General features: G+C 40.3%; 2 protein-coding genes across 3 annotated transcripts in view; one reads left to right on the top strand and one right to left on the bottom strand.

The window, feature by feature from the left end:
- The window catches only part of cdc123 (cell division cycle 123 homolog (S. cerevisiae)), a 5,885-nt gene extending 932 nt beyond the window's left edge, over positions 1-4,953 (bottom strand). The window contains exons 1-12 of the mRNA XM_046072731.1: positions 4,794-4,953; positions 4,423-4,494; positions 4,133-4,196; positions 3,398-3,430; positions 3,053-3,148; positions 2,718-2,824; positions 2,272-2,323; positions 1,947-2,022; positions 1,439-1,561; positions 1,125-1,153; positions 922-1,026; positions 696-833 (exon numbers count right to left, since the gene is read on the bottom strand). Coding sequence (XP_045928687.1) covers positions 696-833; positions 922-1,026; positions 1,125-1,153; positions 1,439-1,561; positions 1,947-2,022; positions 2,272-2,323; positions 2,718-2,824; positions 3,053-3,148; positions 3,398-3,430; positions 4,133-4,196; positions 4,423-4,494; positions 4,794-4,867 — 969 coding nt within the window. The 5' untranslated portion in view covers positions 4,868-4,953. The remainder of the gene's footprint in view (positions 1-695; positions 834-921; positions 1,027-1,124; positions 1,154-1,438; positions 1,562-1,946; positions 2,023-2,271; positions 2,324-2,717; positions 2,825-3,052; positions 3,149-3,397; positions 3,431-4,132; positions 4,197-4,422; positions 4,495-4,793) is intronic.
- A 428-nt stretch (positions 4,954-5,381) lies between these two features.
- nudt5 (nudix (nucleoside diphosphate linked moiety X)-type motif 5) lies at positions 5,382-10,209 on the top strand. 2 transcript variants are annotated; one of them, XM_046072733.1, is made up of 10 exons: positions 5,382-5,490; positions 5,772-5,845; positions 6,832-6,899; positions 6,990-7,042; positions 7,143-7,250; positions 7,535-7,630; positions 7,818-7,919; positions 8,806-8,814; positions 8,902-8,955; positions 9,049-10,209. In XM_046072733.1, the coding sequence occupies exons 2-10, from the start codon at positions 5,789-5,791 to the stop codon at positions 9,156-9,158; spliced, it is 657 nt and encodes a 218-aa protein (XP_045928689.1). In that variant the 5' UTR covers positions 5,382-5,490; positions 5,772-5,788; the 3' UTR covers positions 9,159-10,209. The 2 variants fall into 2 exon arrangements, with proteins under 2 accessions (XP_045928689.1, XP_045928688.1); XM_046072732.1 differs by lacking the exon at positions 5,382-5,490 and adding an exon at positions 5,538-5,659.
- The last annotated feature ends 217 nt before the right edge of the window (positions 10,210-10,426 follow it).

Genomic DNA, 10,426 nt, shown 5'->3' with positions numbered 1-10,426 from the left:
TCTTCTGAATTTAGATTTGCGATGAACACAACCCAGGATTAACTTCAATGTCAACATTTTTGATACTCATCATAATCCGTAAGATTTTAGTTCTTGTTGAATTGGGGACACCCAGCATTACTGGTGGTAACATTACGAATGTCTTCATAAACATAAGCACCAGAGTTCCATTTGAAATGACACTCAAATTAAGTGAATTTGATCCAGTATGTACATGCTTTGTTTACTCTCAATTCGTTGTGCACAATCACACCATTTGAAACCAGTATGGGAATGGTGGACCATGCCACTGACAATGCAAACTACTAAATAAAAGAGGTAACTAATGAGTGTGAATACATTTAATTACTAAAGCAGAATAAATGCCAACCATAACTTTTGACCTGATGAAAATCTTCAGCATTACAACTTTAAGTTTAGGGATACAGAAACTGAACTATGTTTAAGCTATTGTCAGGCTCAGGCAACTAAAACACTTATTTCATAGTTATAGAAGAACTGTGGTTACAGTTAACAAACAGACAAATGTTATTGCAGGTCTGTGACGCCACGTGACCTCCTGCCCATCTACCACCCCGACATGATGAGAGCTAATACCACCCCAGCATTCTGTCGTTTTATTAAGCAACAACATCTGCACAACAACTGCTAGCTAAACGCTCCAGTGAACAAAAAGTTCCAAAACAACATCCTACCAGTTTGAGGAAGTCAATGAGTTTGTAGGCGTCTTCTCCGGTTGAGAGGTCAACAAAGTCACGTGGGATTCTGTAGCTCAGGCAGGGACTGGGCTGCACCGTCACCTCGCTTGTGGTGTAGCGAAACGCCGGGCGTTCCTACACGCACAGAGAAACCACAGTTACTCTTTTCAGTTTTGACTGATGGACTATGTTTTCTAACAGAACGTGTGTCATGACGGCTGACCTGCTGCTGGGTGATTTCCCCACCGGACGTCAGCTCCTCCCAGCTGAACAGCAGCGAGTCTGTCACCTCTCCGAACGGGTTCAGGTCTACCAACCACACCCTCCCCTGCAACACACGCACGCCCACAAAATATATAAGTGCAACTCAGTTTGCAAAAGGCATTTGTGAAAACTGACAATATGGAAATTCATCAGTGTGCTTACCTGGCTATCTCTGTAGACATCAAACACAACTGTAAAACAGAAAAAACAACTGTATGTAATTTAACACTTACATTATAGACATGCATGTGCTAGTTAAAAAGAAAAAAAATATGAGAATCATTTATTGCTACCCGATATTATATTTTCTAATCACAATGAAGTGGACATTTGATCAATGTTTCCCTGTTTTTCTCCTGTCCCAATATCCTGTTTTTGGCCGTAAATATTTAATGACTTGAAGCTGTCTGAGGCGAGCTGAAGGAGGTGTACAGCTTTACACAGGCATAAGAAGAAAAGAGTATGCTGATGCTCACAGTCTTCGTCCAGGAAGTTGTACTGGATGTGCTGGCTGAAGAAATCCTGTATGGCGTGACAGATCTGCTCCTGCTGCTTCAAGATGTGTTGGTAATACTGAGTGTAGTCTCTCGGGGAGATAGCTGGGAACAGACACGTACGCCATCAGTGGAGCTTAAATTTTATTTTTTTTAATTGTTTCTAAAATGAGCCTGCTGGGTTGAGTACAGCTCAAATGTCATTACATCACTGTTAAGATAGAGGGCTTTTAAAAAACATAAATCCCATACTAGACATATTAAGCACAGTCTGCTGTGTAGAAACAGCGCCCTCTTGCTGTTTTGTGCAGTAACGCAATCCAGGACATTCCCCTCCTAATCCGACTTGGTGGTTCACAATGTCAAATGCAACGGAGATGTGATGGTGCCTTTAGTTAACAACAGTTACTAATATCTTAAAATGTACATGTTTATGATTCTTTCCAAAATGTTTGGGGACAAAGTCCAAAAAAAGACTGTGAGGTTTTACCGATCAGTTTGTTTTCTTTGACGAAGCAGCGAAACTCTCCACCGGGAATCAGCTCGCTCCACTTTCTCAGGACCAGCTGAGAACAGAAAGAGAAAAAAGCATACAGATCATCATATATATGGTTCTCATTACGCATATAAATATACTACATTACTGGACAACACGTCTACACTGCAGTTTATTCACTCTATCACTACTGTACACCAGTCTACCAAAGTATTCTATTCTATTTTATATTGCATTTCATCATTTGAAATTTGGCACTGGGACTGGAGACAAGTGTACCAATGTTGTGTGTACAGTTTGCCTTTTGAAAGATAAATACCTCGTAGTTTATGACTGGATCTGGGGAGTCCTGGTCACTACACAAAAGGAATCTGTACAAAGAAATGAATGACAGTTACAACTGTTACACAAATAAAAACGTCAGTGACTGTTCTGTAGCATCACGTGGGTTTGGGGTTTATAATTTCTATTCATGACAGTCATGTTGCAAACAGCTTGGCTGCTGTCTTGCTCTCAGCAAGTTTGAGAGAGAAGTTTTAGAAGGAGCTTTCCCGAGGCTGCGCGCTGTAGTAAATCACTCGCTGCAATGTTTTTGTCATGCAAAATGGACAAGTGTGAGGCATAAGCAATTTCTCCAGCTGCCACTTGTGTTTTACTACAGATTGAAAAGCAGTATATATATATATATATATATATATATATACTGCCATCTAAAAGCAAAATATGCGTATGTGTGTGCTGATGTTGTTGGGTAGTGAGGCTTACGGTTGCGTGAGGTCGTGAGTGATGAAGTCTGAACTTTTGAAGAGCAGAAATATATCACTGAGGCTGTGACACTGCAGGGAACTGTTCAGAGCAATCCAGTTAGCATCCTGAAAAGGACACACACACACGCTAAGTTATGGTTCAGTCCTTAATGCTGCCAGTGATACGAGAAGCAATTCTTGTTCTTCAGTGCACTGAGAAGTACAGGGCTTTTAGCCAGCAGATGATTTGCTTATGCTACAAATAAAAAAAGTCACGTCAACACACTTTTCTAATGATTTTAACACTCTGCTGCGTTAAAATGAAACAGGCAACAGCTGAGTGTAGTATTTTACCCGTGGAGCGCTCCAGTTGAGTTTGGGAAAGACACTCCCACCCAGGGCGTTTATGGCCTCCAGCACTTTAGAAGTGAACTCTGGGAACTCAGGGGCCTAGCAGACACAAGGCCACATCGTCACATGGCAGTCAGAATTATTTTAGAGCATTATTAAATATGCCTACCACAAGCATGGGACACATTTCAGTCAAATGCAGAGAGCAGTAACGTGCCATAAAAGTGAGGAGGAATACTTAAAGCTTATGTAAAAAGATATTTTTATCATCAGGTAAGAAATAAATTCAACACGTTTGGTGGAAAATACAGATACTGCGTGTTGATGAGCAACGCTGAATGTGCTTACAGTGACAGTGGTGGTTGTCTCATCATCTGACCACTAGAGGGGAGCAGAGAACAAGAAACAGGATCAGAGAAAATGAACATTTAATCCAGTTCTAATTACTGTTTAACTGTTGTGTTGATGCTAGAAGGCTGTTTGTCCACTAGGCAAAGCTGTTACAAGTAATGTAGCAAGACAGACAATTAATGAAGATGATGTGATGACACTGCTCCCAGATAAAAGTCTCTGAAAACAGATGAGAATGAACATTTGATGTTCATGTGTGATTTCACACACTTTAAAAGTGTACAATATCTTCAAGTTTCTCTACTTTTGAGAGACTGTGAGAGGTGGGTCAGCATAAAGCTGCTAACCTAAAAACTATTTCAGGAGTTCAGTTATAGTGCAGTTTTAGTGCTTTAGTAGTCTTGTTTCAGACTCAGAGCTATTCTGTATCTACCTGGAGGAATTAACTTATCTTTACTATTTTTTAGTCACTGAAACAGTTCCATTTCCAAGATAAACAAAATGTCTGCACAAAACACTCTCTAACATTAGGCTTTTGCATTGGCCTTTTATCAACTCAGTCACAAATATCTACACAAATAAAGGTCTGAAGCTTTCCTGCAAAAATGTGAAATATCTTGTCATTATGACAGTGAAACTCCTTTCCTTTTAAAAAGATCAGACAAAATAAGGCAGGATAAATACTGATGAGAGCCTCACAGGGACAAGCAACCTTAGTTTCTGTTGCCCCACCTGAACGTCTTCCTCTGCATTCCAGTCGCTGTTGTTAGCGTGTGTCTGCTGTGTGCTATGGTCACTGAAGAGAAAGAGAAAGAGAAAGGACCGGTGTGTGACCATAACAACATGGATGCCTCTCAAACACAGTAAGTCACCGTACTGCCATTCAAATACTGCAGACTGTAAATGACAGGATTTCCCCACACAGAAGAAATGATTTAAGTCTATTTTGGATGAGTGCAGGACTGTCTAAGACAGCTAACTGAACAATATGTGTGTGTTTGTGTATGTCAGTGGCCTCATACCTCCCAGAGACTACCAGTGTCCCATCGTCCAGTAAATAGTCTATTACATTCTGAGGCAGTGGCAGAATCTGACTGGAATAAAGAATAATAATAATACCACATTAAATACATGTAACATTAGGTAATAGAATAAATAATAAACTACAAACAAACAGAGGCGGGAGGAAAAGAGGCGTTGCAGGAAGCTGTTCTGAAAAGAGTATTTAGTGATGCACACGATAAAGTTAACTAAGATATTTAAGAAGACAAGAGATGGAGCTGTCTGCTTCTGTCTGGCAGCTAACGTTAGCTGTTGGCTAAATTTGCTAAGTTTTACAGTAACAGCAACGAAAATGTGTCCTACAATTTCAGCACAAATGTCAGCTGTCTACCTTTTAATCGTATGTTTCTTGAATATCGGATACCAAACCGAAAACTGACAGTTGACAACTTGCTCCTTCTTCATGCTGCAACTTCCTGTAACGGAAAGAGTCCATCAGTAAATATCTTCCGAACCCCTGCTGTGTTGGGAAATGCTTTCACATTTCAAGGCAATATTGTTATCTATTTGCACTGGTATTGATTTATTTTTAATGTATTTAAGTCTCATTGGATTGAAATCAAGGCTTTATTGCTACAATTCTGTTATAAATTGTGTTTTTCGAGCGGGACGGCTTTTTGAGGTGCACGTGTAGGCGTAGTCGATGTAAAACCCCGCTGCGTCATAGATCGTTTATTAAAATGAGAAATCACTCCGCACCTTAAAAAAAATTACAGGCCGACCGTCAATCATTCTACCAATTCACAAACCTATATTTTCCTTTGCTAACACAATCAGTAAACATTATCAGTAAGACAAAAGGCAGTATATATATGACGTGTTAGTAAGTTTCTGGATTTCTACTTTGAAAAAAAATTATATTGTATATTTTATATACAGTCTATGATAAAAACGAGTCTTTCACGTCACTGCAGGATCAAATTAGACTCCGGTGACGTTCTGCGCTACCCGGAAGTAGTGGCAGTGTGACTCCTCTCTGCTTCTATACAATCTCTGCTACTGCTACTTACACACGGTTGGGATTTCACGTGAGTTAACTTTAGTTTTTCGTTTTAAATGATTGTTTAAAGTGTAAGATGCAGGAGCGACGAACCCTGGTGTCATTGTTTTGTGTAAAACAGCTAGCTACCGTAAAGTACACAAAGAAACTAAATGAAAAGCTGTGGGAATGTAACTTAACAGCAGAGTTAGAACTTGGTTAGCGTTGCCTTCAGTAGCAGCTAACTTAATTGAGCAACTCATGATCGGAAAGCATTGCAATGGTGGTTGTAACTTAAAGCTTTCTGACCCGACTTTTCTTTGTTTTCAGTTGCCCATAGATCAAAAATGAGCAACTCTGAAGAACCCAAAATGACTACTGTTCCACACATAGTGAAAGAAGAGGTACGCCTGTTTACTAGTGATTTATTAGGGATTTGTCTGTCAAATCTCCATGACAACAGCCTTAAAAGGCTCCACATGAACTCTGACTTGAAGCTGCAAAATGTAATCTAATTTAATACAAAAGCCCACCAACAAATCATGTCGTTTACATTGGACTTGTACAGGTCTGCCTAATCACATGTTAACTCAGTTTATATTAAAGGTTTATCTTAGCATTACCTTTTATAGTTATGATAAAACCTCTGCAGAGATCAGGTCTGGTCTGTCTATGCACAATAATGCAAAATCCCAGCTGGATGATGCCTCCCGTCCCGTCTAGTTGTGTCCTTTGATCAAATCAGCCATTTGACTTATTGATTACTTTGTCAATACTAAGTACAATAAAGAATGTTTCCATCATCTTTTGAAGAACGTTTTTACAAAATACAATATTTGCTCCTAGTGGATCCAACAATTTGCACAAAATATACCACGTTACAATTATCTTTTCAAAATATTCTTTACCAGACACAATGCTTTACCTTAATGCATCAAGGAATAAAAATTATCCTATTTTTTTTTAAAACCCAGGATACTCTAATCTCCTCCATGGATATCCCTCACTAAGTTTAAAAAAAAAAAAAAAAAAATCATAGACCATGCTAATGATTATATTAAGTTTGATGGACTTGCATCAAAGCTCATCTGCACCTCGCTGTGTGTGCTTTCCAAAAGTTAATTATTTCACAGTTACACAAATTAAACCAAATTGGCCCCAAGATTTTTTATTTTTAAGATTATCTCATAAAACGATTGTATTTGACTCGTTTCTTTCTAGCATTTGTGAGGCAAATTCCATTGCGGCATACCGCAGAAAGGCTTCTCTGTAAGATAGTTTCCACTGTTGGTTGAGTAAGATTATTAGAGTGGTAGCTCACAGCTTGCAGCGTGTTGCATTTGGTGCCATTCAGATCGTCTTAGCTCTGTGTGCTTGCTCTCTGTGACAGCTCATTGCAGCAGGAAAATGGGTGAAGCTGGAGAATACGACGTACGTGGACCCTGCTGGAAACACCAGGTGCTGTTCTGTTCCCACCTTTGACTGACTTGACTTTGCAATCACACAAGTTTCCTGCGCACAGTTTCACTCCCAGTTTTCTTCCACCAGAACCTGGGAGACCGTGAAAAGGACAACAAGACAAACCAACACAGAAGCAGATGGTGAGTGTTTTTTTGTTCGTTTTTTATTTCTGTTTTCCCGTCAGCTGGTCAGTCGAGCTTGCATTGGAGTTGTACAGGTTGTAATACACTTTTCCTGCAGGTGTTGGAATCCTTGCCCTGCTGAAACGGACGCTCCATAAAGACTGCGTAGTGATGGTGAAGCAGTTTCGTCCTCCTATGGGATGCTACACACTGGAGTTTCCTGCCGGTCAGAAAGTGTTCCTTTCTTCAACACACCATTTTGCCCCACAACTTATCAATTTTGCTCCTGGATTTCACCGAAACAGGGCTTGAAAATGATTGAAAAGTCTCTTTAATTTGATATCTAACTTTTCACATCATGTATTTTTTGTTCCCTAGTCCCCAAAACATTTTCACCCCCGCCCACACACACACACACACAGACACAGACACACAATGGGGATGTTTTGTTAACTACTGAAGTCCAATAGTCATCTGTGTTTTCTGTCATATTGTCTCTGCTGTGCTCAGGGTTGATTGACGAGGGCGAAAGTGCGGAAGCTGCCGCGCTGAGGGAGCTAAAAGAAGAAACTGGCTACAAAGGCGAAGTAGTAGGAATCACACCAGGTATCATTGCACAAACACAAGCTGTACACTTAATTGCGTTGACTGCCTCTCTTGGCTGCATCTTATCTCCTGCGTGTGTTGGAGAGGTTCAGGGGTCAACGGTGCAAAGTGTAAAGAAGCCCCATACTCATTTTTATCTTCTGAACACAAAAAGGCAAGTAATAATGTCATTGTTTTTTGATCTCAGTGACCTGCCTGGACCCCGGCCTGTCTAACTGCACCACCCAGATTGTCATGGTCAACATTAACGGAGATGAAACGGAGAATATCCACCCAACGCAACAGCTCGGTGAGAAGACTGCCTCTCTACCGCACCATGCAGTTCATTTATTCACTCGTTCAATTATTCCCCCTCTGGCTCTTTCATTCCTCCAATGATTAATGTTATTTTTTTACATAGAGTAGGGTTTACTGATCCTGAGTTTCATCAGCTCAGCACACAGTGTGCCAGCTGAAGAAGTAGAAAAGGATTTTGCTATCCTGTTAACATTCATCAACTTGTACCATGAAGGAAAAACTAAAGATAGAAAGGGGCTGTGAAATTCCCTTTTTGCTCAAAAGGTAGAAAACCTACATCCCCCATAGCTCCTGTGTTTCAGCAGGTTTTCTGCTCATGTTTAAAACTTTCCACACATTCAGAATCTTTCCCACACATCTGTGTTCAGACATTTCCAGAAAAAGTCGTATTAGTTTGTGAAACAACAGTTTTAATGAGCATAAAGTCATGAATAAAGTCATCTTGGAGCAGTGAGACAGTCCCAAACCGAGCAAAGGAGGACAGAGACAGCAGCGAAACAGAGCTAACAGTCAGAGGAAAGACGCCACAGTGCAGTCCAAACCTTTTATAAGCCTAAATAACTGTATATTGCCAGTGTGTGTGACTTCCAAAAAAACTGAGACTGAGGAGTGTCAGGTTAATGATCAAAACTCACAATCGTGCACCTACTTGTGAACAGGTGGCATTCAGCAAGTTGAAACAAGCAACTTACAACAAGTTTGTGGAGGTAACAGTGACAGGCTTTGCTGAATCTAACCCGAAACCTCACAGGAAAAAAGAGAAATTTAGGAAAAGATTACGAATATGTTTTTGCATGAAGCCACAAGGCTCATGCCCACTGTAATGTATTTGATAAAAATCATGTTGGATAATCTTGTTGTCTTTTGTTCTTCCACAGGTGACGGAGGTGAGTTATGTTCCTTGTTATACCAGAAATAATCCTCGTCTCTCATGAAGCAGATCATCACCCAGGCCTCTAATCCTCTCTTTCCAGAATTTGTTGAAGTCATTCTTTTGCCTCTTGACGAATTTCAGACAAAAATAGATGGTGAGACTTTTTCCCAGAGAGATGTTATCATGTGAGCCATACAAGCCTTCAGACCGGCCCAACTCTAACACTTGGCATGCTTATTTCCCGCAGATCTGCTGAAGAAAGAAAAGATCGTGGTGGACGCTAAAGTGTACATCTTCGCCATGGGGATGGTTCAGGCCTTCTTTAAGCCGAGGGAGCTCCCTATACTGAAGCAGTGAAGCGGGAAAAAAATATTTTTTCTGTTACAGATGGCTCCTACACAGGACTGGAACATTAGTTGTAAAGAAGAAATAGAGGACTTTCTAATTGTAATAAGAAATTCTGTGAAATTTTGTTGGTTTTAGACTCCATGTAACCTCCTATTTTAATATTTGTTTCTAGGAAGTGTAATGACCATCCACAGAGCAATATGGCAGTTAGAAGACACAGTACAGCTGTGTGTGTGTGTAAATCATACTAAGCACAAAAATCTTATGATTTAGAGACTGAACCTATGAAGGGAGCCCTGTTTACACTACATGTAGCGGACCACTTTTTGTCCTCAGTATGGTGGTACTACCACACACCTCAAGGCCTGAATCACACTCCGGTGGTCTGTCGTCAGTTGTTTGCACACTTGACGCAGAATATGTTTCAGGCTTTTTGTCTTGTATGCCTTAAGTGACAATTAGTCATTCCCGTGTGTGAAGAGATGCAGCTTATTGTAATTTTTTTAAATTTAGTGATTGAGAGACATTCCTTTATATGTACTAACATACTGTTCGCTGACTTGATGGGAGAAAGAAATCCATCTTAAAAGTGTTTCCTGATGGTGAAGAACGTTGCGACTTCCTTTAGTTGGGCGTGTTCGTCTTTTTCTTTGGATAACTTTAGAGGTAAATAACCAGGGACATCATACAGAAAGATCAGTCAAACCACAGAAAACCAGAAAGCAATGGACAGCTAAATCATGCTAGCTCACATCCTCCTCCTGGCTTTTGTCTTAAGGCATTCTGGGAGCTGAAGAAATTCACTTGCCGACTTAAGAGGAAGTAGACTAGCCATTTGTCACAAAATAACTCCAGCATTGTGTGTCAATTGTGTTTTCTCTAATAACGCCACTGTAATGTACAACAGTGGTACTGTATTGATAAAGAAAGTTAGCAACTGATGGGAAATAATTCATGTTGTGCCTCCAGCTCCGTTATGGTGCAATTAACTGGATATTGATGCTGTACTTACCCTTGAAACTAGAAAGTTGTGACCAATGAATAAATGTGATACTAACTACCTTTGCTCTTAACCGTATCTGTGATTCTGCCTCAAACTGTCTGTTTTTAAAGAGTATGTGCCTGAGGCTAAATCTATGACATGGAGATGTATGGAGGGCAGGTCAGCACCTATGATTTTTCTGCATTCCTTATTGTCTGTTGTAGTCTGTTCCTGCCCTGTTTGGTGGCCGATCCAAACCTGACAGTGATGGATGTGCAGAGAACAGGCTGGATGA

The sequence above is a fragment of the Micropterus dolomieu genome, linkage group LG16, assembly GCF_021292245.1.
Source record: "Micropterus dolomieu isolate WLL.071019.BEF.003 ecotype Adirondacks linkage group LG16, ASM2129224v1, whole genome shotgun sequence".
NCBI lineage: Eukaryota > Metazoa > Chordata > Actinopteri > Centrarchiformes > Centrarchidae > Micropterus > Micropterus dolomieu.
The sequence above is the reverse complement of the archived record's forward strand: the minus strand, read 5'-3'. Positions and strand labels throughout refer to the sequence as shown.

Coding starts and splice junctions, on each gene's coding strand:
- nudt5 (XM_046072732.1), top strand. CDS start 5,539: ATGCAGGAGCGACGAACCCTGGTGTCATTGTTTTGTGTAAAACAGCTA. Junction 5,846..6,831: donor CACACATAGTGAAAGAAGAG/GTACGCCTGTTT, acceptor TCTCTGTGACAG/CTCATTGCAGCAGGAAAATG. Junction 7,631..7,817: donor AGTAGTAGGAATCACACCAG/GTATCATTGCAC, acceptor TTTTGATCTCAG/TGACCTGCCTGGACCCCGGC.